A 26,154-nucleotide genomic window follows, 5' to 3' on the forward strand; every position below is an offset into this window, starting at 1 on the left:
GCCCCGGTCCGATGACAACGGACAAACTAACACACCGGTCTGCTGGTTTCACTTTCCAGGAATCAGCGGCGGCCCCTTGGAAAACCACTACAGGCTAAAGCAGTTCCACTTCCATTGGGGAGCAGTGGACACGTGGGGCTCGGAGCACACGGTGGATGACCGCGCGTACCCAGCAGAGGTTCGTAGACGCTATCCTAGCACCAAAGACGTGGGTGCTTTCCACTTGCCAGGCTCACTTGTAGGGCAGCAGACCAGCCTGGCTGCCCAGAGAAAGGATTCCCGGGGCACGGGACTCCCCGCGCTCACGCTGGACCAGGCCATCCTGCCCATCCCACCCACACGGCTATCCTGGGGTGAGGGTACTATTCATACTGTCCTCTAACAGAAGGAGAGACGGGGGTGCTGAGCGGCCACGTGACTTGCCAAATCAGCCAGCTGGGATTCAACAACAGAGTCTGTGCCCTTAGCCCGGCATGCAGCCACGTCCGCGCTGCTGGTCGATCGTGGACTAGAAGCTTCCTGTCTCTCAAGGCATTCGGGGCCTCTCCTGAGACCTGAAAAATCTTCACGACAGAAATCACCTTCTTGAAACAACGAGACATTTGCAACATCCCCAGATGGGAATCCGTAAAGAAAGCGAGTAAGGATAAATGTTAGGAATTGGTTTTCGCAGGTACGGTGGGACAGCAAGCGGTGCCTTTTTGACTGTCCCCAATATTTCGTCACGAAATTTTTCCAACGGCGACTGGCAGGTCGGCACAGGGAGAGCCCGCGAGGTTGCCGCCCAGATCCTACCACGAGCATTTTGCCCACATTCGCTTCGTCACATGTCCGTCCGCCCACAAACCACCTGACTTCCTGATGCATCTCAGGTCAGGGGCTGTTTTTGTGTTAACTTTTCGCTGCCATCACAGTGGAGGTAATGCTGTTGCTCAAACAGGCCTGGGATGCAGTCAAAGTAAAACATGAAACCCACCTGTGATCCCAGCCCCAGAGGTGACCTCCAGGGACGGTTTATGAACAGGAAGTTACATCTCTGGTTGTAAGTAGACACAACTTGACAGATAACACGGACACGAAGGAGCGGGGCCGGTTCCTTGCTTTTTACGCAGCAAAGCCTTCTATCTCGGGAACCGTGTCTGCACGTGGTTTTTAATGATCAGCTGACTTAACGGAAGAGGCTGTTGCACAGAAGCAAGAGCAGAGCCTGGGCCCGCCGGGGGCTTTCCCTGAACCGGCCGAGCAGGGGCTGCGGGGCCCGTCCCGGCCAGGCCTCCGGCCCACGTGGGAGCGCCCGTCTCCCGTGGAGGTTTGGAAGACAAATTCAGTCACTGGGGGTCCCTGAAGGAAGCAGTTACAGTTGGGGCCTTGGGCCCAGTTGTCTTTATTTCTGGGAGACTGAACAGGGACAACAGGTGGGGGGGTTCCAGGTGAGCCATGGATGGGCGGGGAGAGCTCACACCGCCCTCGGTGGCCCCGGTGCCTGTGGCTGGGAGCACTGGGGTTAGGTGGGAGTGAGGGGCCGCCTGGAGCATATGTGGACCCCACACCCTCCACCAGGTGCCCCCAGGCCTGGACTCCAGCGGCTGCGTGAGGAGGGGCTAGTTGACCACGAGAGGCTGGAGGGCTTTCTGGAGTCTGTCGGTGTGGACTTGGTGCTCGGGTCACCGTTCAGAAAGGCCCCCAGCACACCAGGAAATACGTGCCCACGGCCAAGCCCCCTCTTGGGTCTGGGCCAAGCTCAGCATCGGCAGGGCCACAAGCTCTCATCACACGGAAGCCTGGCCAGGCCCCGGCACCCTGCCTCCCGCTGGCCAGCGACCCAGGAAAGCGTCTGTCCCGGACTCGTCCTCTGCCCCTCATTGAAAGCCTTGTCAGTTGGCCGGTCTTGATGGCGAAATTGGACTCGGGAAAACCCAGGGAGGGATGTGAAGTAAGGGCATAGACGAAGTTCAAGGGAGGTGACAGACATAGGAAGAAAATGCAATTGGGACCACACGCTGACATTAAAAATTGTTCGCCGTTCATCTGAAATCCAGATTTCACCGAGCGTCCCGGCAACAGGCAGCCGTCCCGGCACCGATTCCTATGTTACACCGTTCACATCGGCCTCACTGGGTGGTTTGCCCCGAGTTCGGGAGCTGCGGGCGGCGGGCCTGACTCTGCGGAACGGACGCGCGGGCTGCCCCGGGGAGGCCACGGCCGCCTCGTGTGAACGCGCGTCCTTTCTCCTGGGTTTCAGCTGCACCTGGTTCACTGGGATGCTGCGAAATACCGAAGTTACAAAGAAGCTGTGCTGGGGGAGAGCGGCCTGGCCGTGATAGGCGTGTTCCTACAGGTAATGCTGGGGCGCGGCTCCCCTGGCGGGGCGGGTGCGCGGTGGCCGGGAGCTGCCTTTGAAACCCTGTCCGTGGAGAGTGCGGTGTGGCCCCCCTCCCGCCTGCTGCCTCTTCAAAGGAGCCTTTCTCGTCTGCGCCCTGCAGCTGGGGGCCCACCATGAGCCACTGCAGAAGTTGGTGGACGTCTTGCCAGAAGTCAAGCATAAGGTAGGCCACGCAGCCTGAAACCAGCAGCTCCAGAGAACCGAATTGGCTTAATTAACGATCGTTTGCGGGAATTAAAGGCCACTTTGGCAGAAGGGGGTGGCGGGGCTGGGGGTAGGTCTGAGTCCACTTCTGGGAATGGGACTCGCTGGGGCTGATGCCCGCGTCCACGGGGACGTCCACGGGGCCCTGCTCCCCGTGGGCCCCTCCCTCCTCCGTACCACGGGGGTGCCGGACTCCCATCTGAGCTTCCCAAAATTCAGGGTTTTGCCATGTTCACCTGCCACGGGCACTATTTGTTACTTAGTATTTTTCCTTACGCTGTCGTTTTTTAAAAATCTTTAGCCTTGTCCCAGGCAATGGCATCTACCAGGGATAACATTTGTTTTAAACCGACTGAAATAAATGCCTAACCGTTCACATTTAAGAGCGTCCATTCGCGGGCCACCCGGCACACTCCTGGGGGGAAACTTAGCACCACCCCATCCCAGCAGAACGGGGACGCCGGGGGACCGGGGGGAGTCTCGCCAGCTCGCCCGCTCGGCCCCCCCCAGCTCCCTGCGTGCACCTTGCTGCGCTAAAGCTCAAAAGACAATGGCAACATTGCAGCTTTTCTCCAACAACAGCTGTGAAAGGACTTTGATGGAGGGGTGGAAATTCCAAAGAAATGTAGTTTATTTGTTCAGGTACCAAACAAAAGAATTCCGCGACCCGAGGAGTCACGGTGGTCCCTGGACGGATGGGCTCCGACCCGTGGTAACAATGACAAGAGCGGCTCCAGATGAAAGCTGGGGGCCAGCCCTTCCTCGCCGGGTTCACGGGGCCTGTGCGCTCCCCCTTGATGTTGACCTCTGGGCCGGCCTCCTGGGGCCAAGACCAGATCACCCCCCACTGCCTCATCCTGCAGCTCAGGAACTCCGCAAGGTCAAGGTGCTGGGAGCATCGTCTTTCCCGCTGGTCTGCAGCCAGAGTAAACCCAGGAGGTCTTCCGCGTGCACGCCCCCCTCCCACACGGCGTGGCCTCCACCTCTTGGTGGGAAAGAGAAGACCTGGCTGGGAGGTGCTGTTTACGCCGGGTCTGTTCCCTTCCACGGAAGCCCTGGAGCGCATCTCCCCGCGGGCCGACCCAGCGCCTGGTGGGCAAGTCTCACGGGAGACGTGGCATCAGCAGGGGCCTCACCCGTGGGCCTGACGCTCCCCCTGGGCTTTGGTTCCTCCCCTGGGAAATAAGAGTGAGGGTCTAGGGGACAAAAAGCCTGTAGAGCGGGAGTGTGTGTCTCGTGGAGCAGTGAGGGTAACCCCGCCAGACTCCGTGGCCCCACCTGCAGCCCACGCTGGGGGCCACCAACGTCTGGAGCCACTCTTTACATCTGCAGCCTCGGACGCCACCTCTGTGGTGTGCACCCTTTGGGCTTTGACACATGCACGGTCATGGGTCCTCCCGAAGTTTCAATTAGCAAGGAACAGCGGTGGGTGCACGAGCCACGGCCCCCCGCCCCCCACTCCCGGGGTGGGACAGACTTGCTGCAGCGTCTGGGTTCTGCCACTCTTTACGTGGCTTTGGGAAAGTCACTTCCAACTGTCTTAGTTTCTCCTTCGCTGAGGGAGCAGGAGCTCTCGCAGGTGGTTCTGAAACTTGGCGGTAACAGCCTCGGCAGGTGTCCGGCCCGTCAGCACCCTTGGGCGCCTCAGGTCTTGAGGACACAACGCTGAGCGGGAACCTGGTCACAAAGGCAACACAGAATTGGATTCTTTGTAGGAAACATCCAGAACAGGCAAATCCGTGGAGACAGAAGGCAGATTTGTGGCGGGGGGTGAGGGGAGTTTAGGGTGCGTGATCGCTAAAGAGCATCTACTGGGGCTCTTTGTTTCCTGGGGTCCTTTCTGAGGTGCGGAGAATGTTCTAAAGCTGACCAGTAATGGCCGCAGGTCACGATCGTGAATATACAGAACGCCAGAGCCCTGGGAGCTGTCAACGTGTGGGTTCCAGGCTCTGTGAACTGTATTTCAAATCCACTTTCTTTTTTTAAGTTTTATCTATTTATTTTGAGAGAGGCGGGGAGAGAGAATCCCAAGCAGGCTCCACCCCGTCAGCGCAGAGCCCGACTGAGGGCTCGCACTCACGAACCGTGAGACTGTGACGTGAACCGAAATCAAGAGTCTGATGCTGACCCCACGGAGCCCCCCAGGTGCCCCGCTGCTGCTGTTCCTTACGCGTTAACTAGACTGCTGCTCGCACAGTGCACAGCCAGCACAGCCGGGCGGTGCTAGCCGACAGCAGGGGTGAAGCAGCTCCCGTCCTCGCCTCCAACATCTTGCCTAAGGGCTCCGTGTCTGACTGGGGGGTCTGCAGTTAGGGTACAGTCGGGCCTCCTGGGCCCCAAGCGCCTGTGTCTGACAGCTGGGTGGCAGGGTCTGGACGAGCAGGGAGGTCTCCTTCCCCCGAGGCCGAGCGTGTGTCCTCCCCATGCCGGGAGACCCTCCCGCAGAGCCGGCCCGGAGCGGGGACCGCAGCAGAGCTGGGCACACTGGGTGCCGGTCAGTGCTGCGCTGCCCCCGGGCCTGCCCCGCCTCTGCAGAGCAGGGTGGGGGCGCTGTACTGGGCCTGCCAAGCCCAGGGACCCCGAGACATCCTATCTTCACCGAGCGACAGCCTGCTCGAGGGCCTCTGGCTGGGGAACCGAGAGGTTCTCCTTCGCACCTGCTCCAGACGCCGTGCCGAGCGGCATCCGGACCACAGCCTCGGTGCTCCCACCCCTGCTGGTGGATTTCTTCAGGGGGCCCAGCCCTGGGCGGAAGCAGGGGGGTCCCTGTCTGCGGGCTCCCTGCCCCCACCTCGTTCCTGATTTTGTTTCTTGCTTGCTCATTCCAGCTGGGAGGTGGGGGGGCGTGAGTTCCGAACAGAGACTCCCGAGCCGGGGACGTGCCGACAGCATCCCCTCGGGCTGCCGCACAGGGAGCTCGGCGCATGGTGGTCGAGGACAGCTGTCCGGGAAAGGAGGGTCCTGGCGTGAGGGTCAGGGGACGCTGCCTCGAGGGGAAGACCGGGTGTCCCAGAAGGGTAGTATTTTCTGGTGCAGCCACTACGGGAAACAGCCTGGCGGTTCCTCAAGCAATTAAATGCGGAATTGGCGTGGGACCCAGTGTCTCCGCTTCTGACTACTTACCCCCAAATAAGTGCAAAGCAAGGTCTGGAAGAGGCGTCGGCACACCCGTGTTCTCAGCAGCACTTCTCACGGGAGCCGAGGGGCGGAAGCAACTCGGGTGTCCGTTTAGGGGGGCGAACGGGTAAGCAGAGCGGGGGCCGTGCACACAGTGGAATGTTCCTCCGCCTGAAAAGGGAGGGGCTCCTCACACCTGCTACAACGTGGGCGACCCCGGAGGACCCTGTGCTCCGTGACACCGGCCGTCACGCGGGACAGTCGCGGTGGGGTCCTCCTGACACGAGGCGTCCGTTCCCCGAGACAGAAAGAGGTGGGGGGGGAGGGGGGCGAGCTGGCGTGTGACGGGCCGCAGTTTGTTTGGGAAGACGGAGAGGTCCCGGAGACGGATGGGGGGGGGGGGTGCCATGTGACTGTAGTTAGCGCCACGGAAAGGCACACTCAGAAGTGGTTAGGGTGGCGACTTTCAGGTTATGTACGTGGCTTTGCCACAGTTTTTAAAAAATGTAATGTTTTCTTCACAGCCAAGGTGTACAAAACTGAGTAACTTTAAAGGAAAAGTGTAAGCATCGGGCGGGGGTCCCTGCTCTGCACATGACGGTCACATTTTCTTGTTACTGCTCCCAAACGTGACTACCACACCCCAACCCCCGTCTTTATCCCGGGAACAAACTTGGGTAAAGGTGGGGTGCCATCCCCTTCCTTCCTGCACGCCCCCCGTCTCCGTCTGAGACCTGACGCCCTGTGGTCTTGGTCCCCCAGGGGGCGCAGGTGGCCATGGGCCCCTTCCAGCCGTCCTGTCTGCTGCCCGCCTGCCGGGATTACTGGACCTACCCGGGGTCCCTCACCACCCCTCCGCTAACCGAGTCAGTCACCTGGATCATCTTGAAGGAGCCCGTCCAAGTGGCTCGGAACCAGGTGAGTTGTGCCTGACCCAGCATAGCAGGAGGCACTGAACGAACCCACCCCTCTCGCTCTGTGTCCCCAAGATGCTGTGAGTGAGTGTCGTGGGTTTTATTCTCTGGTGTGTGTGTGTGTGTGTGTGTGTGTGTGTGTGTGTGTGTGTGTTAATGTTTATTTTTGAGAGAGAGACAGAGAAAGACAGAGCGTGAGCAGGGGAGGGGCAGGGAGAGAGGGAGACACAGAATGCAAAGCAGCTCCAGGCTCCAAGCCGTCAGCACAGAGCCCGACGCGGGGCTCGAGCCCATGAACCGCGAGATCATGACCTGAGTTGACTGAGCCCCCCAGGCATCCCTCTCTGGTGTGTTTTGGATATTCTCCCACAAGAAGAATTTTCTGACTGAAACAGAAGCCAGTTTAGATTGAACAGGGGTTCCGTTCTTCTGAGCCCGAGATAATAGTGTGGGAAGAGACGGGGTGGAGATCGAGAGGCAGGGAGAGAGAGGGAGGGACTACACATAAGGAAATGCTTTTTGGCTCTACCTGATCTCTAGCGGTCTCGAATTCTGATGTGGAGAATATCCCTGATGACGAATGGTTGAGTGGGCTCAAGGCTTGCTCTTCAGTATCTCGGGCTGAAGTCACTTTACAGGAACGGAAGTGACATTGTAATCGGGACCTGGGTCCTCGCCCCTAATGGGACCTCAGTAGGTATTTTCGGGTGAACACATTAACCAAGAAAGGAATGTCATCGATGAATTTTGCAAAGCCGTTCAAGAAGAGGGGTCCTTGAAGGAGAAGAGAAGATTTTAGGGTTCATCCTGCTCCCTTGGATGTCAGAAGAGTAAACAGTGGAGACTGCAGAACTTTCTCTCACCTAAAGACGTTATATACGCTGGGAGAAAATTCCGGAAGGACTACATCAGTCAGCTATTGCTACAATAATGCTGCGTAACAAAGCGCCCCAAAACTCAATGGCTCAAAACAAGCATTTACTTTTCCTGCGTGCAGGTGGTGGGTTGGCCGGGGAGACTCTGTCTTAGGCTGTGGATGGCAGGGTGGTTGGGGTCTGGGTCGGGCCCAGTGTGTCTCATGCTCCCTGGGCCGGTGGCTCCCCAGAGCCGGTCTCCATGGTCCGGACAGACACACAGAAGACAAGCACACGACCGGGGCCAACTGAGGCACCTGCGGGCATGGCGTCTGCTCGTGTCCCGTCGGCCACAGCGGGTCCCAGCGGGCAAGGCTGAAGCGGGCGGGGCAGGGAGGAGGTGAGTGAGCGCCCAGAGCAGTGTCCGGTCTCCCACAGATCCGCCCACACAGTTAATACTGGCCGCCCCAGCATTTCTGCAGCGCGTTCACTTTCTTCCTCTTCCTTTCTCAGCGTTCTTTCCCCCACCCCCAAAGTAAGTAGATAGATATTACCTGCTTCCATTTTAAAAAGCAGAGTGTTTTTTCCTCTGGAAATCTCCCGAGTGTGGAGACAGGCTGTCTGTGTCGGGCCACCCGGAGTCTGGGGACGACAGACCCGCAGCGAGCTCGCTGCCCCGGCCCCCGCCCCGCCTCGCCAGTCACGCGCACTCTTTCTGAGGCTCCGGCCTTGCGATTCTGTGACTGTCGTCTCACACGAAAGTCCCGGAAGGTTGCCGTTTGCTGTGGGAAGCAGAAGTATCCCCTCTTCTCCCAAACCAGAACCGTCAGAGACACAAGGAGGACCCTGGTCACAAGATGGCCCCGCGTCACCAAGACCCCTTCTGTCACTCAGGGACTGTAGCCGGAGAGGGTGGGACAATGAGGACAGTGCCTGAACACCGCTGTTTGGGGGAAGTAGAAACACGATCGTGTTGTAAGACCAGGTGGGGAATGTCACACACCAACGCAGGATGAGAAGCCCCTCACCCTGACCAGAGGACCTGGCGGGGAGGAGCGTGCACCCCCTGGACGGTGGCAGGAGGTTGCCAGCTGGAGGGGAGGAGGAACACAGTGTGTCTGGGAGAGCCAGCGGGTGTGCCCCGGGTGGGCGCACTTGCCTGAGCGCCTGAGCCCGTGGGCTCCACGCCCCTCGCACCAGGGTGGGGGGTTGCAGGGGGAGGTCACCAGCCAGCTGTCCAGATCGAGCCTGCTCAATACGCCGTCCCAGCCCCGCTTGTAACTGGACACGTGAGTGATTCTCACCGAGCCCCTGAGTATACTCAGAACAAACGAGATGATAAAGAAATGGACGTTTAGCTCCTTAAGAGAGAAATGACTCTAACGTTACTTTAGCAGTTATGTCATATAGATTAGTATATCTAGTATGTTTGTGAGCATGTGGACCTATTCGCCTATGTGTACCTGCATATCTGTTGCTGTGTAACAGCCCCAAAAGGTGGCGACTCAAGGAAACTATAACCACGATTACCTCTCCGAGTTGCCGTGGGTCAGGACGTGCGGGGTTCCGGCTTGGGCTCGCCCGTGGCGTTGTCGTCAGATGCCGTGGGGGGCTGCCGTCGTCTGAAAGCTTCAGTGGGACTGGAAAGTGGCTCCCTCACGTGGCTGGCAAGGTGGTGCTGTCTATTGGCTGGTGGGGGGGGGGCAGGCCTCGGCTCCCCTCCCAGGGGGCTGGTTGGGTGTCCTCACAACATGGCGGCCGGCTTCTCCAGAGCAAGGGACGCGAGAGAGCAAGATAGAAGCTGCAGTGCGTCTTCTGAGCCAGCTTGGGAGTCACCTCTGCCGCCTCATGTTGGTCACGCGGGGCCACCCAGATTCGGTGTGTGGGGGGCAGCTGTGCAAGGCAGGAGGGACTCTCGGGAGCTGGTTCCCACTGTACCTGCACCCAGCTCACTCTGCTTGCTGTCTGTTCCAGCTGGCCGCCTTTCGCACGCTCCTGTTTTCTGCGCCTGGTGAGGAAGAGAAGGCCATGGTGAACAACTACCGTCCACTTCAAGCCCTGATGAACCGGAAGGTCCGTTCATCCTTCCGGCCTATGGAAGAGGGCATGAGATTCTAAATGCATTGTATGCGAGTCAGCGGGTAGAACTGACTTTTAAAAGAGGAAGTTCTGTGTCCCAAGCTTCACAGTCTGATCAGACCTAACCTCTGACGTTAAAAAGAGAGAAAGAGATCATTGTCTCAGTCAATGGACTTTTCAGTTGCAAGGAAAAGAAAGCACTTCAAAGAAACTTAAGCATGGTGAGGAATGGAAATCTGGGACGCGGGGTATCTTGGGGCCCCACGGCAGAGCCCTAGCAAGCACCCGCTGACTGAGGTCACCCACCCAGCCCCTGGCGGTCTGTGCTTTCTTCTCTCTGCTTCTCCTCACTCATGGCCACCCCGTGCTTCCCGGGCGACGCAGAGACTGGGCCCCACGTGCGTCTTTCCCACCTCCGGATTCCTGGGTTGTGTCAGTGTCCTGGGGCTGCTGCGGCAAATGACCACAAACCGGAGGGGCTAGAACAACAGACATGTGTAGCCCCTCAGTTCTGGAGGCGAGAAGCCCACATTCCAGGCGCGGGCGGGCCTGGCCCGCCTCCCAGAAGCTGCCCATCTTCCTCGGCCCGCAGCCCCACCTCCACCTTCAGAGCAAGGGCTGTCCAAGGTGGCTGTTCAGCGCCCGCTGCCGCCTCACGGCCTTTCTGGAAGGTATGTAACGGTTTCTCCCTGTGGGGTTTTGGGTTTTAATTGTACTGAAACACAATTACATAAGTGACCGTCTTACCCACATTTAAGCGAACAGTTCTGTGCTGTGCGGTGCCTTCGCGAGGTCGTACAGCCGTCCCCACCACCCGTCCCCATCTGTACATCTTACAAGACTGGAGCTCTGCCCCTGGGACACACTCCCCCCACCCCCAGCCCCTGGCAGCCACCGGTCCGGTGTCCGTCCGTCCGTCCGTCCCTGGGATTTTGACGGCTCCAGGAATAAAGTATAAATGGAATCCTATAGTGTCTGTCCTTCTGTGACCGGCTTCCTTCGCTGAGCGTGATGCCCACAACGTCCACTCGTCTCAAAGCACGTATCGACTGTTCCTTTAGCAGCCTCCTGATCGATAATGGTATTTGTGTTTCCGGAGCATCACAGATATGTCCCTCTGGTGGGGACGCACCTGTGCGGACGGCCCAGTCTCGGCACCCTCCGACACGCCATTGCTGGCAGCTGCGGTGACGCACAGACGGACAGACACGTGCTGGGCCGTCTGCTGAGGTGCGGCAGTAAACTGCGATTCATTTTAGGGAGATGAAGAATAAATAGACTGACGATGGTCCACAAATAGCATCTGAAATCACAGGGAAGCTATGACACGGATGTGGTTTGTTTTGGCAGAGATGGACATTTCCCCCAACCTCAGAGCTTCCCGTGAAGTTCCGTGCCGCGGGGCCACAGTTTACGGCCTGGTTCGGGCTCCACCAGGTTCTGGCACCCGCCCCAGAGAGAGCAGTCCTACACTCCCTGCCACACGCTCCTCCCTCGTGACGCCCGGGAGGTGCCAGGCAGAGGCGACGGCACGAGGTGGGGCTGTCAGCCTGGGCACAGAGCTGGATGGGGGGGGCGGCTCCAGATGGACGGTCCGGGAGGGAAGAGGACGGTTTGAAGTTTGGTTTGGTCCCAACACGCTTCTTGTCTCCCGGGAAGATGTCACCACTCCTGAGTCTTCAGTGAGGTGGACTTTCGCCTGCGGGCGGAGCGTCCCGTGGCTGCCGCACGAGGTGCCACAAAACCATGGGCTCGGTGGCTTCTGACAACGTGCGTTTGTCGCCTCACGGTCTGGAGGGCAGAGGTCGGTCGCGGCCACACGGAGCTACAGTCAGGGTGTGGGCAGGTTCCTGCGGGAGGCTCCGGGACGGAGCTGATTCCGGGCTTTCCCAACCGCTGGAGGTGCCCGTGGCCCCTGGCTCGCGGCCCCTCCTCCACCTTTCAAGCTGGACGCTGCCACCAGCCTTCACCACGCCGTCCCTCTGACTTTGGCCCTCCCCCTTACGAGGGCCTTGCGAGTCCCCAGGGCCCACCAGAATCATGCAGACTCTTACCTCTCATCTCCAAGTCCCTTTGCCACGTGAAGTCACGTAACCACAGGTCCCGGGGGTTAGCATGAGGACATTATTCAGCCGTCCACGGTGTATATGCAAAACCACACGGTGGCAACTTCAGCCTAGCAGCCCTGAGACTGGTCTCCTCTGGAGGGGAGGGGAGGGGACGGATTGGGAAAGGTATGGGGGGAACCGCAGGGGTCGGAGGAAAGGGATATTGAAAATGCTCCAGAGCAGCCCTGTCCAATTGCACGGTCTGTGATGTTGGAATGTTCTAGAACTATACTGCCTTACAGTACTTTCTGGGATGATGGAATGTTCCAGAGCTGCCCTGGTCCTATAGCACACACTACGGTGATGAGATGTTTTAGAACTAGGCTATCCCGTGGCACTTTCTGTGATGATGGAATGTTCTAGAACTGTGCTGTCCCATAGCACTTTCTGGGATGATGGAATGTTCCAGAGCTTCATTGGTCCTATAGCACATTCTGTGCTGGTGAAATGTTCTAGAACTGTGCTGTCCCATAGCACTTTCTGGGATGGTGGAATGTTCCAGAGCTTCACTGGTCCTATAGCACATTCTGTGCTGGTGAAATGTTCTAGAACTGTGCTGTCCCATAGCACTTTCTGGGATGGTGGAATGTTCCAGAGCTTCATTGGTCCTATAGCACATTCTGTGCTGGTGAAATGTTCTAGAACTGTGCTGTCCCATAGCACTTTCTGGGATGGTGGAATGTTCCAGAGCTTCATTGGTCCTATAGCACATTCTGTGCTGGTGAAATGTTCTAGAACTGTGCTGTCCCATAGCACGTTCTGTGACGGCGGAATGTTCCAGAATTGCATGGTCCTATGTGGCAGCTCTTGGGTACGCACGGCCATTGCGCACTTGAAATGTGGTCAGGGCAATTGACGTATTGAATTTTAATTGCACATAATTTTAATTACTCAATTTCAAATGCCACACGCGACCGGCCAGTGGCCACCGCGTTGGACAGCGCAGCTCTCTCCCTTGATCTGTACGCATATATTACTTGGCTGGCCACTTGAGGGCTGGGGTTTCTGAGGCCCTGCAGACGGGACATGAGGCCACCTGGGGTGTCAACGCCAGCACTTGCGGAAATCAGTGAAGCAAGGTGGGAGATTGGAACCCGCCACCCCCCTACCCCACCCCCACCCCCTGGTACACACGGTCCTCTCCTTGTATCCTTCCTTAGCTGCCGAGGGCCTCACAAAACTCACTGCCACCAGGTGACCAGCCACCAAGGGAAGGTGGCTCTGTGTCCTGATCAGGACACAGCTCGTTCATTTTCAACAAAAATGACTAAAATAGACATGTTTTGACCCTTTAAAGGGTCAAATTTAATGGTGATGCTAGGTGAGAGAGGATTGGCTTGAGGCCATCAAAATAGATACTGAACGAGGAACTCACCAAAACGGACACGTTCTGTTCCATTTCTGAGCTGCTGCCCCCGGTCACAAAATTCAGGATTAAGAGGAGTTTACTGAACAACAGGTCACCGCTCGGGGCTGTCCCCGCCCAGGCCCGGGCTGTTCGCAGGCACACTCCGCAGTCCTCAATCCCACTGCGTGTCAGAACCACACAGCGCCCAGCCCTCACCCCGAAAGCGCCCGGCGCCCCCGGGCCAGGGAACAGTGGTTTCGGGAAGGGGCCCAATGAGTGCTTTGCGTGGCCGGCAATCCCGTGTCACTATTGTAACGAGTTCTGTGGGATTCTGGGACATCACCTCCAGGTCTGAATGGGGACACTGAGGCTCGCTCGAGAGGTGGAGACTCTTGGCCAGGAAGAGGCAGAAGCGGGAGAAAGAGCCGCTCTCGGGAGGTGGCCCTCCAGCGCCCTGCGGGGGTTCACTCGGCCCCCTCTGATGTGTGGGGCCCAGTACGAGAAAAAGCACAGCCTCACGTCAAAAAGATAAAGCCCCGATGTGACCCTTGCGCGAGAAATCTCTTTCTACAACAGCCCGCAGTCGCATTCTGATGGACGCTTCCCTCCAGAGAGGCACCTGCTGAGACCTCCCGCGGTTTCTGAACATGGCGTTGGCGGGTAACGAGGGCACCACGGGAGAGTCGTGGTTGGAGGTTGGGGTCTCTGAGTCAGAGTGGGGTGGGGGCCGTCCCTTTCCACAGGGACGTCGGGGCAGAGGAAGGCCCAGGTGTCCAGAGGGACCTCGCAAGACGGAGAAAGGGCCACCGCGCCCGGGCTCGGTCCTGCCCGCCACGCGGTGATGTCGTGTCCCGGCCAGAATTCCAAAAACAGGTGGGAGTGTTTCCATCCTCATCGTTCATGCGGATGTGAGTCCTTCCTCTCAGTGCAGAAGCGCCTTTGTCTCCTGGTAGGTGTTCTCTTTTGTCGGTTATTTTTAAAAGCCGGCGTTCGCCCCGAGACACAGAGACTCTCCCAGGAGCCACACTGAGCGAGCGGGGACACATTGCGCTCAAACCACAAACACCCCGACAGGAAAGACATTGATCCCAGCCCTCAAAGCAATGGTACAAAAAACAAACACAGACGCCCCCACTCCCTGTCCCGAGTGGCTGCCAGACGCGGGGGTCAAGGTCCGCGGGCTTGCGGGCCGGGCTCTCAGGGTGGCGCGATTGTGCCTGAGGTCTGTATTGTCCAAACTCTGGCCCCGACTTGAAAGCCCAAAGACTCCTTCCTGTGCTTTCATGTTACTTTATCATTTTCTGCAATACAAATGTGTGAGAAGCGCCAGTTCCCGGCACACGGCGGTCCCGCCCTCCCTCCCCTTCCCCTTCCTGACCCAGAACCAGAGGCGCTCCCCCCCACCCCCCCCCCCACGGGTCGCAGGCCTCAGTCCCCTCCACGCTGCCCCCCTGGGACGGACCCACTGAGAATTCTTCGGCGGGCGGCCCTGCCCACCTCCCCCACCCCGCGTCTCCCCTTCCCGGGGGCCTGGACGCCCAGCTCTCCCACCCGCCCGCTGACATCTCCGCAGAAACACCAGGGCCGCGGAGGCCCCCGGAGGCCCCGGACCGCACCTGGGGTTCCCAGTTCTGTGGATGCCCGCCGTCTCCATCTCCTTCAAGGGCGCCTCCACCCGCCCCCCCGCCCCCGGCACTAAGGCCAGCCTCAGGGAGCCCCTCGCAGCTCCTGCCCCCCCCCCACTCCCCCCTGCACCCAAGGCGCCACGGGCCCCGCAGGCGGCATCCCTAGCTCGTCACATGCTCCAGATCTGCTCTCTGTCCTCCGCGTTCCGTGCCGCTGCCCGGGCTGCCTCGCCTCCGGCTGTGCCGCCAGACTCTCCCTGTCGCCCCTTCTGCCCAGACGCCCCCGCTCACAGCCGGTCCTCTCTTCTCTCCGCGGCGCAGGTCGTCAGCAGACCACTGACTGTGCTTCCCTCTCAACACCGGGGCTTCCTTTACACTCGGAACTGAGCACAACCTTCTCCCTGTGAGACCCGCACCCCAGGTCCCTGCCGTGTTGCCCTCTGTGTGCGGGGTTCTCTCGGCTCGCACCGCCGTCCCCGGGGCCATTTGTGTGAGTCGCTCATCGTCCTCCCCTTCTTCACCTCTGCCCTGACCACGGGCCTCCCTGCAGCCTGGACGGGGCACTCCTCCCGTCTGCGGGGCTCGCGCCGGTCCGCTGGTTCCCCGCATGTCCCCCGCGAGGGTGGTGTGCCCATGTACCCGCTGACTCGCAGCACGGAATAAACACTTGTTCTGCGGAGACCGAGCGAGGCGCCCCAACCCACGAAGCTCGGGCGCCATCTCCCAGTCCGCCGTGCGTGCTCTTGCCTCGGCGCCTTCGGGCATGCTGTTCCCTCTCTCGAGAATGCCCTTCCCTTCTGCTTCTGCTCAAAAACTGCGATCGCGGGGCTCAGCCCAAGTGCCTGCTCTGCTGTGATTCTTTCCTCAGCACCTCCCCAGAGAGCTACCCCTCTCCTGCTACCCCGTGTCCTAGGGATGTGTGTGAAAGCGAGCGAGGGAGAGCATGAAGCAGTGGGAAGTAGTGGGAAGCAGCATGGAACAGCATGGAGCGGCATGGAACAGACATGGGAAAGCATGGAGCATCGTGGAGCACCACAGAGGAGCTGGGAGCAGCATGGAACAGCATGGAAAAGCATGGAAGAGCATGGAGCAGTATGGAGTAGAAGGGAACAGCACGGGCCGACTTGGAACAGCATGGACAGCTGGAGCAGCCAGGTTCTTGGCGCTCACAATAGAAAGCATCGTGTAGGGTGGTGAATGATCTCCTCCTGGAGATTTCTGAGGTACAGAATTACATTCTAGCCTCCCCACATCTACCTTGCGGCCCTGAGTCCTTTCCCTGACCTGGTTTGTGTGTCATCTGCCCAGCAACCGCTGTGCCCAAAAGTGAGAGGAAGAGCCAAGTGGCCTGAGCGAGGAGCTCTGAAAACCGTGGCTTCCCAGAGCGTGGGTCTCTCCAGACTCTGCAGAATCATAAGAGCTACTCCCTGGGCACACACATCAGCCCTAGCCCTGCTTAGTGCCGGGTCGTGGGGTGCGGGATGAGGACAGGGCGGGAGCAAGTTCGGTGTGAGACTCAGCTTGTCCACGCGTCGACTACCCACGCGTTCGGTGTGCACGTCCGAGGCTAAGCAGTAGAAATGCCCGGCCCCGAGTCCGTGGAAATGTTAGCATCCATGTCAACAGGAAAAAAGCTCTTCTGTTTCCGCCATACTTAAGATTATGTTCACAGACTACTGCATTGAAGATTAAAGCTGTGTACTTTTTCAATTATTCTGTCCGAATTTCCTGTGTCGGTTTGGGATTTTTTTTTTTTTTTTTTTTTTAGCAGCACTGAAATAGAGAAACTATTTTTAAGTAAAGCAAGATCTTCTGATCCTTTTTACTGAATCCTGGAAATCCAGAAAGGCCACCCTACAGGTGTTCTAGGTCCCTGAACACACAAACACAAATCAAAGGCACGAACATCAAACAGCAGGCACGCCATTCAGCCTCTCCGCGTACATCCGTGATCGCCTAACGAGGCACACAGCTTCTCTCCGATCAACGTCCAGCAACCACTTACTGAACACCTCCTGTCAGTATGTTCCAGTTAGTGCTCAAGGCAGCTGGGATACACCAGTGAATCCAACAACAAGGCAAACCAGGCCCAGCCCCGGTGGAGCCCGCATCAGCGGGGAAGACGGCACGGAGGCAGGGTGGAATAAATGTGGGATATGATATGCTAGAGGTGACTGGGGCTCCAAAAAATGCAAAGTGGAGGCAGGGAGCCAGGCGCTGGGGTCAGGGTGGGCCTCCCTGAGAAGCTGGCATCCGAGCAAAGATTTGCAAGAGGTGAGGAGGTGAGCATTGCAGATACCGGGAGACGGTTCTGGAACGTTCCAGGGCATCGGCGAGACCTGCATGGCCAGATGAAGCAAACAAGGGCAAAGCGGCAGGAGGGAAGGGCAGAGATCTGCTCAGAGGGGCCAGGTTCAAGCAGGCCTCGGGGCCACGTGAAGGTGGGACTTTGCTCCGCGGGGAGAAGGGAGAGCGTCAGACCGGGTGCGCGTTGCCCACGTTCCAGACGCGGCTCACTGGTGAACCACGCTGGCGGTGGGGACGGGAGGCACTGGATGCTGGAGACACTTGCACCGTAGCCTCAGCCCCCCAGCTGTGAGATCCGGAGAAAGGGGGGTGTCAAGTGTAAGGTCAGGGCATTGGTGTGCCGCTCGGCCTGGAAGGCTGGGGCAGAGGGGGAGGGACCACCCCCCCCCAGCTCTGGCTGCGTGTTTTCAGTGGCCTCCGGTGGTGGCAGCTACGCTTTCCGTGTCTCCATTCCTCACTCACTTCTAGAACCTCAGGAGGGCCAAGTGAAGTAAAACAAATGGCCGTGTGCCCTGCACCGCTGAGTGGGGAAGGTGGACATGACCGGGGTCAGACCCTCAGCAGGCAGGCGCAGCCCCGTGGGCCTCGGGGAGCGGAGTGGCTCTGGGGCGATGGTGTCGGCTCTCAGACGTGGTGGGCAGGACCTCGTCCCGAGGCCCGTCCTGCTGCCTGCCCGTGCGTGGGGAGCAGAGGCAGCCCAGACCTTCCTACCGCCCTCCGTGTCCACTTGGGATGGGATTGGTGACGGGAACGGGACAGATCTCCTTGCCGCTTCCTTCCTGTGGGCCCGAGCTGGCCCCCAGGGCCAGGCTGACCGCTGGGAGCGACCTCCTTCCCCACCCCTGCACTCCGGGATCGAGGAAAATTCAAGGTGCGAGACGGCCCGGAGGCGGCCTGTCTGAGGAGGGAGACTCTGTGCCCCCACGACCTGCAAGCTCGCATCTGTGTCTACAGGTCCCCGTCGTGGAGGCTGCCGGGTGGGGCCTCCGTGCCCGCCTCCGTCTGTCCGTCCCTCCTTCCAGCCAGAAGCTGATTCTGCACGGATGTGCTCTCCCAGCTGCCGGCGCCTTTGGCCCCACTTGGTTCAGAGGTGCGGCAGGGAAGGGCGGCGTTCCGCAGAGCTGGGGACACACGGACCCACAGGTGCTCGGTGAGGTGAGGATTCCGCAGGAATGTGGCGTGGACAGGTCAGGCTGGCTCTCCCTGCGCCCTTGACAGCCCAGCATGAGGGGCCAGAGCCGAGAAGGGGCCCAGGCAGAGATTTACTCTCTCTCTACGGTATCTCACGGACGGGTTTAGAGGCACAACAAGGCAGCACGCTCGGGGCTTTCCACGACAGAAGTTTCTTCTCTCAGGGTTCTGGCGCCCAGAGTCCAGAATCAGGGCTGCGCGCCCCCTGAAGCCAACAGGGGAGGAACCATCAGGCCTCGTCCCACCTCTGGTGGCCCCAGCGCTCCCTGGCCATCCTGGAGCTTCACTCCAGCCTCTGCCTCCATTTTCACTGTGTCTGATCTTGTAGAGACGCCAGTCACTCTGGGTCGGGGACACCCCGCTCCAGGATGGCCCCATCTTCCCTAGTTACCTCTGCAACGACCAATTTCCAAATAAGGTCCCGCTCTGAGGTCCGGGGAGCGGGGGAGGGTACGACTTCTATCCATCGTTTTAGGGGGAGACGCAATTCAGCCCATATCAGTGAAATGGGGTGGGGGCCACCTCCCAGACGAGCCTGTGCAAGGAGGTACAGGATAGAAGCCCAGCATCGGTTGCATATTATCCATGGGAAGAAATCAGACTAGGACCAAAATGTCCAGCCAGCGCTGTGACTTGTCAGTCCGGGCCTTTGGCATAAACCCCGGGAGAAGCCCTGAGTCCCAAACCCAAACCTCTTGTTTGGGGGGAAGGCCTGATTGGGTTGAGTGATTAACTGTGCCAGAGGCCGGGGGGCGGGGGGAGCGGGGGGCGTTAACACCAACTGGCTATGGGGCTATCAGGTCGCTGGGAGTTTAAAGGTTCTGGGGCACCTGGGACGCTCAGTGGGTTGTGACCACACTTGGACGGGACAAGGCCACCCCCCAGTCAAGTGGCCATGGCTGAGCGAGTGACCATGCCTGGACAAGTGACCACACCCGGAGAACAAGCGACCATGGTCAAGCGAGTGACCCCGCCCGGACAAGCGCCCATGGTCAAGCGAGTGACCCCGCCCAGACAAGCGCCCATGGTCAAGCGAGTGACCCCGCCCGGACAAGTGACCATGGTCAAGCGAGTGACCCCGCCCGGACAAGCGACCACACCCGGAGAAGTGACCCGCCTGGACAAGTGTCCACATCAGAGGATGTGATGGGTGTAGTGCTAGAATCACGTCTTTCACGGTTCCTCTGACACATCCCAGCTCAGCCGGTGCTGGAAGGAACGTCTGATCGTGGAGCCTGGCACCTCACCAGCCGTCGGCCACAAGTCCCCGGAAGAACGCCCTTCTGGTCAGGCGCTAGTCCCGGCTGCGGCTCAGCTGGGATGCGGGGCCCCCCCCGTCGGCGCCTCCCACCCACCCTGCACAGAAGAAAAGCTGGGCGGGGCCCTGCCTAGAGCACCACTAGCCACGGGGGAGAGGCCACATGTGACCCCAGGGCCCCCGAGTCCAGGCCCGCTCTCTTCTCCGTTTTTGAGGTAGAAACACAAAATTGGCCACTAGCCCTTTAAGTACACAATTCAGTGGCCTTAGCACGTTCACACTGTTGTGCCCCCCCCCCCACCTCTACTGGGTCTCAAGAGATTTCACCTCCCCGAAGAGAAACCCCCCATCAGTGGTCACACACCCCCCCTTCCCGGGCCTGGCAGCCAGAGTGTACGTTCTGTCCCTATAGGTTTGCCTTTCCGGGCCATTTCACCTCCGTGGAACCCTTTGATCCTGTGCGCCTGGCTTCGTTCCCTGAGCGTGACGTGTTCCCAGTTCATCCACCTTTTTGAGGCCGGATACGAATCCAGCGTGTGGCTGTTCCCCGCTTTACCTAGCCATCTATCCGCTGACGGCTGCGCCCGAACCCGCATCCCCGCTCCCCGCTGTTGCCGGCTCCATAATCCTCAAGGATCAGGCGCTCTTCTGAGCACATCGACCAGGCCACGCTTGGGGCCAAGGCTGAGAAGTGAGGCCCAAGCCCAGTGGCTGAAACACAGGCAAACTTGTGCTGTCACCTGGCTGGAACCCTTCAGGAAAACCCGCCCTGCGATCTCTAACTTTGCTTCTATTACCAGGAAGTTCCCAGGGCTTTGGATCCCACCCGGAGCTACAAAGACTTGACATCTCCACCCCTGTGAACTTGAGACGGTCGGGTGGCCTTGCTGAGCATTTGAATGGAGCCAAAAATACTCCGTGAAGGAGTCAGGCGATCCGATCTTCGATCTTCGCCAGGGTGGGCGCGTTCCCACCCAAGCGCAGCGAAGCTGCCGGGAGCCTCCGGCAGCGGCGGAATAAAGCTCCCCTAAACCAGAAGAATCCCGTGCTTGTCAGCGCGGCCCGAGGGGGAACGGCATGGCTGCCCGTGTGAGACGCGCTCTGTGTGCCCACCGCGTCACAGCTGTGATCTGAGGCCCAGCCTGCGTCTGAAGCTGGGCCGGGCCACCTGCTGACCTCGCTGCACCTTGATTCCCCAGGCTCAGACGGGGACCACCCACAGGGCCTAATGATGTTGTTGCGGGACTCAAACAGCACGCACTGTCTACACGTCCTGGCCCCGGCTGAACACTCGGTATGCGTGTGCCACGCACACACACGTGGGCTCAGAAACAGAACTTCATTTCAGATATTACCCTGGATGGGGGCGGGGGGAGGGGGGGCGGCGTCCCACCTCGTCAAGCGCGCAGATGGGAAAAGCTCACAGCTGAGCGCAACAAAAGCCTGGCTTTTAAAAACAAATTTCCAGAAGAAGCAAGGACACTTGTGAAAAGAACACAGATATTTCTCACACAACTGAGAATAGACAGATGGGGGGGGTGGTGGGAGGCAAGCTTCCACATCAGGGAAGGATTTTCTGCTCTTTCCTGGGAAAAAGAGTGAGTTCAAAAGGAGCAAAGATCCGCTAGAATTATGAATACTCAGTGGGTTGAGCAGCCGACTCTTGATTTCGGCTCAGGTCGCGATCTCATGGTTCTTCGTGGGACCAAGCTCCCGGTCACACTGCTGGAGCTTCCTCTTAAAGCCAGGCCACTAGCCCGTCTGCCTGCATTTAAGCAAGGGCAGTCTGGGTGAAAGCAAGGACACCAGGGAGGACCGCCCAGGTCCAAGCACCTTACACCCCGTGAGACAAAGCGAGCCCCTTGTCTGCCGCGGCAGGGGGCCTGTGTGCAAGGCGGAAACGCAGCCTACTGGTCCATTTTGCCATTTGAGTTTTATTCACCTTCGGGGACGGTGGGCCTGCTTTAAGTGAACTGCGCGCTTGGTGACGACTCGCGCTTGGCATATTTGTGAAGGACACAGAACCCACTTCCGCGGATGCAAGGTTTGTAGGGCCCTCGACGCCCTCTGGGCGAGGGGCCGAACTCTTTTCCGAGGCCAGACACGGGTATCAGAAAAGGGCAGTCGGAGACGAAGCCAGGTGAGCAGGGGCGAGACTTTACATAGACTTGCTTCCCCCCCGGGGAGGAGTCGCGGGCCAGGCTTGGCAAAGTGACGTGCGACTCGGCTTGGAAAGGGAAGCAGAACTCGGGTTGCTGGAGTGTGCCGTGGGAAACTGCCTTTCGGCTTTGGGGATCTGCCACGTGGGGCCTTCGGGAAGAAAGTTCGGGAACAACAGGGAAATATAAGGAGTTGCATGTAACACGACCCCTCCCCCACCCCCGCGTGCGGACGCACTGCGGATGGCTGCCGTCACCATTTCGGTGTATAATTCAGCAAAGTTACTGTTTTATAGCCACTGTTAACGCCTGGCGGCTGCTGCTCGGGACCTGTTCTGTGACGACGCTCCTCTCGGTGCCCTGCGCGCGTTAGTTCATTTGTAGTAGGAGCTACGATCTGCACCGAGAGCATGGGAAACTGAGGCCCAGAGAGGGGGCCAGATGTGCCCAGTTCCTTGAGCTGGTGGCCCAGTGGACGTGGGGCCTGGGGGTGAGCTCAGGAAGCCTGAGTCTGAAGTGAGGTTTCCGCTGCTGCCGTGGACCTCCCCACCCGCCACCCCCAGCTGTACTGAGCTGTGATGCGCTCGCACAGTGACTGGTTTCGGGGGCTCGGTGTAATGGTCCGTTTGTATGTCCTGCCGGACGACGCCACGGTAGGTCTACCTAGCACCCATCACCTCACAGAGTTACTGGTGTGGGAAACAAAGCCAAAGAAAAAATTGCATTCCCTTACTGCCCACAGCCGGTTGACAAGTCCCTGGGACGGGCAGAGCAACATTCCTCCAGGAGCCCAGCTGCCTCGATGACGACACTTGGTTAAGGGCAAAGGCAATCTTCCCCCGCCCCCCACCTCCCAGGATCCCATAAGTCTCCTTTAACAAATACAAAGTCCTGTATCTCTGCCCCCAAGATATATGCTGGCGATCATCCTGCAAACATATGGCCCCCTGATACACATCAGAAGGATCTCATGACTAAGTTTTGACTAAACGGTAATAAATGACCTTTTCCTAGCAATAGCTACCCCCCCCCTTAAGGTCCTGGAAACCTTGCTTCCAAAATACCTTGGAGGCTTGTGCTGCCCTTGACCCCCTCCCAACTTGAAAGTGTACGATCAGTCACCTGTCACAACCCCGTTGCAGCTCTCTGCCCACGGGTCCTGTCCCCGTGCTTTAATAAAACCACCTTTTGCACCAAAGACATCTCAAGAATTCTTTCTTGGCCGTCAGCTCCAAACCCCAACATTTCCATATTGGTTACTGTTATTAGTTAGTTTTAATACTTATTACATATTATATTGTACATATTGTATATGTATATGTATATTGTATATGTATATATGTACGTATTGTACATATATGTATATATACATAATATTTATTACATTTCTGACATGCGTGCCTGACATGAAAGATTTTTATTTTTCTTCTGATGAGAACTTTTAAGATCTGCTTTCTTTCCTATACATAAACATATACATATACATATTGTATATGTATATGTATATTGTATATGTATATATGTACATGTATATATGTATGTATACATATGTATGTGTATATGTATATATGTATGTGTATATATGTACATATTGTATATATATGTATATATACATAATATTTATTACATTTCTGACATGCGCGCCTGACATGAAAGATTTTTATCTTTTTCTTCTGATGAGAACTTTTAAGATCTGCTTTCTTTCCTATGGGGCGCCTGGGTGGCTCAGTCAGTTGAGCGTCGGACTTCAGCTCAGGTCACGATCTCACGGTTTGTGAGCTCGAGCCCCACGTCGGGCTCTGTGCTGACGGCTCAGAGCCTGGACGGAGCCTGCTTCAGATTCTGTGCCCCCCTGTCTCTCTCCCCCTCCCCAGCTCACACTCTGTCTCTCTCTCTCTCAAAAATAAATAAACATTAAAAAAATTTTTTTAATAAAAAAAAAAAAATCTGCGTTCTTAGCGACTTTCAAATACGCCACACTAACTCCAGCCCCTTGCTGTCCACGTCATTGCCAGCACTTACAACAGAGTTTGTGCCTTCTGACTCCCTTCGCCCTTTCCCCCGCCCCCAAAGCCCACATTTTGCAACCAGGAACCCGAACGCCAGGGCAGCTTTGCAGGGAACAGGAGAGAGTTCAGAAAGCAAGCAGGAAGAGTTCGCAGAGTGCAGAGCGACTCCTGCGTTGGCCCAGCGCCCGGCCTATCTTCCCGCAGCAGGGGGCCTGGGACAGGATCTCTTCTCCCAGGAGGCTCGGAACAGGGGAGAGGAGCCACCTAAAAGGGGTCATCCTTTACAAGCCCCACAGGAGACACAGCTCCGCCCTGATGAAGCACCAGGGTCGTTTTCCTCCAAGGACGATCCTCCCTGTTCCAAGAGGCCCTGGGAAACGTTCCTTCCCACACGAGGCAGTGGCCTGGACGCCCAGTTACACCCCACACCTGAGAAACAGGAACCGATGTTCCTCCAAGATGGCAGGTCTCCCAGTTCTCAAAAGTATGGAAGTGGGGCCCCACTTTAACCAGAGCACCCGTCAGATGGGGCTTTGGGATGTTATATCGCAACGTCCTCTTCAATAAGTCAGGAACAGATTGTTCCGGGAAAAGATCCTTTCACATCCTGATGTTTAATAGTTACGCTGTATCCACATGTGGGTACAGCAACATCTACCAAAGCAAGTCTGTTGGGTGTTTGGTTTAGTTCCGATATTTGCCATTATGTTTTAAAGCTATAATAAACAACCGTGTAGCCAGAAATACAGCACATTCCTTATTTCCTTAGAGAAATTCCCAGAAGGGGATTACTGAGTAGAGGGCGCACGGCTTTAAGGCTTTTGACAGAAACCCCCGGACTTTCCTCCGTAGAATATTCAAGATATTCTCCCCACCAGCCCTCACGAGGATAAACGACACAGCTTCTAACAAATTAGAAGCTAGCGCTGGCTGCCACCGAAAAGACCTTTGTTGGGGCAGCAGTTCCTTTGAATCTGTAGGGGCAAACAGCACCTTAATGACGCCACCAGCAGATGGCACTCTTTGCTAAGATTTTAGAGTCAGGTTTCGAGTAAGGTGTTCTAAGATTTCCTTCAACTTATATCAGAGAACTCTGAGATGTGTATGTTCCAAAGCATGATTGCAGGAGGGAGTCTAGGACGTTACATGAAAACCAACAGACAGTGTCGCATAACAGCGGGACCTTGGGATCCTGGGGGAGCTTGAACGCGCTCCTGGGGGCGTTGTAACCCTTCCGGGTTATGAAGGTCTCCCACATCCTCTCAGGAGCCCCGCACCCAAGCGCATGTGCACACCCACGGGCACACGTGGGTCCCTCTGCCTCTCTCGTTAATTCTTTTCCCGGGAAAGCTGAATCAGACCAGTCTGGTTCCTCCTGACCAGCTCTCCGGGTCCTAGTAGTGCCGTCGGCTTATCAGGGCTGCCGCTTTACAGTTCTGTGTGTGATTATCGATCGCCTCTGTCTTGTTGGAGGAGGGAGGTCCTCCGGGTCACGTGCCTGGAGCCCAGGGCAGCACCCAGTACAGGGCGCATGCCCTGCAGGTGTCTGCTGCGGGGATGCAGACGAGGTGCCTGGGACCTTGCCTTAGATCTTTGCTAAATGATCGCCTTCCTTGAGAAACCGAAATGCATCTCGAAGTGGCCGAGTTTTAGCAGCTCTGAGTGACAGAAACAGAAATTTAACATCAGTCTAGAGGTGAATAAAGCACAGGAAGAAGGGTGGAGGAAGGACTAGAAGTCCACGGCGGTTCAGGTGTGGTCAGAAGGGTAGGTCCCGGCCCACTTACTGGTCAGATAAGTTACATAACCCGGTCCAGCCTGTCTGTCAGCTACGAAATGGCTCTCAATCAGAATGTGTCCACGGAAGCCTCAGCACAGCGCCTGGCACCTCACATGGGCTCAGTAAGTTTGCTCAGCCATCGGTAGTCGGGTCTCCTGCTCAGGAAGGACAGCAGGAAGAGGAAGAGTGGAGAGACTGTTTTCTTTCCCCTAAAGCCACCAGTTTGGACAACGTCTTGCCAGTTAATATTTGTGCTGTGTGATCTGTAGGAGGCCAGGATTTCCTTCGGTTCTGGCATTGCAGGTGTACAGCTGCCGTGGGGGGGGCGGAGGGGGTCTGGGTGAGGGTGGTCCAGAGCCACGCCCCTTGGCTAAACTCCCCCAAGATTCGGGATGCTGGCAGGCGCGCATGTCAGTTGAATCAGCACGCATTTTCGATCCTTTCCTGCTCCCAGGCCTGGTGTGACTTGTCATCCTCCCCACTCCTGACCACTAGCTACCTTGCAGCCATTCTTGGGTTCTTCGGGACCTACAGACTACAGGCTCTTCACCCGCGCCTGCCTCGAATTCCCGCGGGGGTTGGGATTTGGGATTTTGCTCCTTCCAGAGATGCCCCATCAGGTCAATGTAAGTGGGCCTGTGCAGACTCGTGGTTTCCCAAAGCCCGAGTCACGGCTTCTCAGAGCTGCGCGGCCCTGGACTCTGTTCTTTGTCAGGGAGATCCCCCTTAAGATGGTTAATTGTTAGCCCAGGAAGGGATCCAGAATGTGGCCTTGGTCCCCTCCTTTTTATTTTTTTAATGTTTATTTACTTATTTTG

At 57.7% G+C, this 26,154-nt stretch overlaps 1 protein-coding gene and 1 long non-coding RNA gene across 2 annotated transcripts in view; one reads left to right on the top strand and one right to left on the bottom strand.

The window, feature by feature from the left end:
• CA5A (carbonic anhydrase 5A) overlaps positions 1-20,481 on the top strand; it is a 39,323-nt gene extending 18,842 nt beyond the window's left edge. Inside the window, 13 exon segments of the mRNA XM_086690881.1 lie at positions 60-178; positions 2,243-2,338; positions 2,484-2,546; positions 6,467-6,622; positions 9,447-9,585; positions 10,144-10,222; positions 17,568-17,810; positions 17,962-18,029; positions 18,988-19,242; positions 19,245-19,280; positions 19,801-19,930; positions 20,023-20,079; positions 20,346-20,481. Coding sequence (XP_086547007.1) covers positions 60-178; positions 2,243-2,338; positions 2,484-2,546; positions 6,467-6,622; positions 9,447-9,585; positions 10,144-10,222; positions 17,568-17,810; positions 17,962-18,029; positions 18,988-19,242; positions 19,245-19,280; positions 19,801-19,930; positions 20,023-20,079; positions 20,346-20,481 — 1,577 coding nt within the window.
• On the bottom strand, positions 3,201-5,934 carry LOC147573295 (uncharacterized). Its single transcript, XR_015244591.1, has 2 exons — positions 5,711-5,934; positions 3,201-4,264 (listed from the first exon to the last, which is right to left on the bottom strand). It is a non-coding gene; the product is annotated as an uncharacterized LOC147573295 (long non-coding RNA).
• Positions 20,482-26,154: the final 5,673 nt, after the last annotated feature.

The sequence above is a fragment of the Puma concolor genome, chromosome E2 (genome assembly GCF_028749965.1).
Source record: "Puma concolor isolate L17-30 chromosome E2, mPumCon1.1.hap2, whole genome shotgun sequence".
In the NCBI taxonomy this organism is placed as follows: domain Eukaryota; kingdom Metazoa; phylum Chordata; class Mammalia; order Carnivora; family Felidae; genus Puma; species Puma concolor.